Source organism: Dendroctonus ponderosae, unplaced genomic scaffold, assembly GCF_020466585.1.
Source record: "Dendroctonus ponderosae isolate FM_Combo_2020 unplaced genomic scaffold, Dpon_F_20191213v2 Dpon_F_20191213_7, whole genome shotgun sequence".
NCBI lineage: Eukaryota > Metazoa > Arthropoda > Insecta > Coleoptera > Curculionidae > Dendroctonus > Dendroctonus ponderosae.
The window spans coordinates 3,087,426-3,089,622 of record NW_026018916.1 but is presented as its reverse complement, the minus strand read 5'-3'; the positions used below and the strand labels follow the sequence as shown (position 1 = coordinate 3,089,622).

General features: G+C 38.3%; 1 protein-coding gene across 2 annotated transcripts in view; it reads right to left on the bottom strand.

Annotated features, from left to right (window-relative positions):
- LOC109539233 (probable alpha-glucosidase Os06g0675700) overlaps positions 1 to 2,197 on the bottom strand; it is a 6,759-nt gene that overhangs the window by 1,977 nt on the left and 2,585 nt on the right. For both annotated transcript variants that reach the window (XM_019906865.2, XM_019906864.2), the window contains exons 6-8: positions 845 to 1,052; positions 511 to 795; positions 189 to 456 (exon numbers count right to left, since the gene is read on the bottom strand). In XM_019906865.2, coding sequence (XP_019762424.2) covers positions 189 to 456; positions 511 to 795; positions 845 to 1,052 — 761 coding nt within the window. The remainder of the gene's footprint in view (positions 1 to 188; positions 457 to 510; positions 796 to 844; positions 1,053 to 2,197) is intronic.

Genomic DNA, 2,197 nt, shown 5'->3' with positions numbered 1-2,197 from the left:
TTCTTGCTCATTTTGCTTCCGAGAAACATGCAAAACGGGACGGAAAAGATGAAATTTTGCAATAATCTTACGCCACCCTTGCACAAAACGACGATAATTTTTCTGTACAGAAGACTGTTACAGAAGACTGTATTTTTTCTACATAACCCCCCCCCTGAATTTAAAGCTGGATCCGCTCCTGCACTTACCTGTAATGCTGCTGAATAAAATCTTGTTTAAATATATGCGGAAGTTGTCCCAAGTGGTGTCCAAATGGTCTGAGATTACAGGCTCAGTGTTTCCATACTGTTTAGTGGAGGATGCAATCAATGGTTCCTCGCTTGACCAGGACTTTAAGTAGGCGTGAAGCGAACTGTTCTGGAACTCGCCGTAGGAATTGTGTTTTTTTAAGTGGAGAACCTTGTCGGTTCCTTGGACTGTCCATGGCAGGGTATACTGCATCTGATCCTCTATTGCCTTAGGAGAGTGTGAAGTTTTATTAAGGGCTGATGTTGATCAGAGCGAGCTTACGCTGGAGTAGTAGGGAAAATCGCCCTTTTCCACGTTCTCATAGCTCTCGTCTTGGGGCCAGTTGTCGTTCATAACAAAGCCGCTAAATGAGTCAACTTTTAAAACAGTTTCCAGCCAGTTGATTAAGACTTCATTGTACTGGCGGATGGTTTCGTTGGAAAAGTCCGGAAACACCACCTTCTGTCCCAGATAGGTTCCATTGTAGATTAAACCCGATTGATATTTGTACAGCACATCCAGCTTCTGGGCTGTTTGGTACAGTTCATTCCCCGCATCGTTCAAGATCTGTTTTCATATTGCGTCAGCACAAATCGTGCAGCTTTGGAGGACTTACATGTGGGGGCAACGACAGCAGGAACTTCCTGCCTCCCTTGATGGACTCATTGATATAATCCTGAACTTCCTCAACATCCTGCTTCAGTTTGCTGGAGTTCTGTAGGGCCAAGAAGAGGTTCTCATGGAAACAATCCGTATCGAAGTCTGAGACATCGTTTGCGGCGTAAGCAGCTAACAACTCGCTTAGAATCATCGAGTCGCCTTTCCTGGAAGTTTTCATTTTATGTGTAGTAAAAAGGGGGTTTGCCTTAGCCAGATCTATGAATTTCCCAAAATGTTCAAAAAATATACAGAACATTGCGGGAATATCCTGGGAATATACATAGGTGAACATTCTTAACATGAATGTTCGCGGAATATACATGCATGTATATTCATCAAAGTTCTCTCTCTATAGGTATGTACATATATGTATATATTGGGTATATGTGCAGATGAACATGCCAGGTATGTACATATTTTGTATATGTGCAGGTGAATATACCTAGTATGTTGAAAACAAATATTCCGGTAATACACATACATGTATTTCTACGGTATATTCCAAATTGGTTGAATATAAATTTTGCGTGCTCGCAGCAGAATAGTAAGGGCATGTAAAAGTAAATCTTCTTACTACTAAAACCTGAGGCATTTATGAAATACTGAAAATATGGTGTTTTGATTAACAAATTAACAAAATTTATCGAAAATAAATTTTGCGTGCTCGCAGCAGAGAAGTAAGGGCACGTACAAGTACAAGAGTTTATATGAACTTTTTTTTTTAAATACGTCAACGTTATAATTTTATTGGGCAATATTAATAACATTTCTATATTACTCAAATAAATGTATCCGGAACTAACAGTTCCCACCCTATAAAATTCAAACAATTAAAATGCATATAACAAATTCAAATTACCCGCTTAGTGTGTACACGGATTACGTCCGGCTATAACGTGACATTCGAGAGTGACAATGAGAGCGGACCAATGAGAATCATCTTTCACGCAGTGCTGCTTGGCGGTAACGCCAAAGCTCTCAGAATTTCTGAAAAGCTGCAAAGCTTATAATTTATTCGTTATTGGCATAAACAAATTATTATGTGCTATTACACAAATCTTGATTTTTTAAATTACCTATATGATTGTAGATTTATTAGTTACTAGAATACTRTCTTTCTAAGCAAGACAAAATTTAGATTTTGTCAATATCGGTTTATCAGTGATGTGATATCCGAGGTGTGACAATTCAGCACTTTTCCATGATTGACATCGGTATAATTATGGCTTAAAACCCCGCAAACATGGAAAGGTATGTTGGTGTTTAAATTAAATACATTTGATTATTTTATTATTTCTTGTTCTAAACA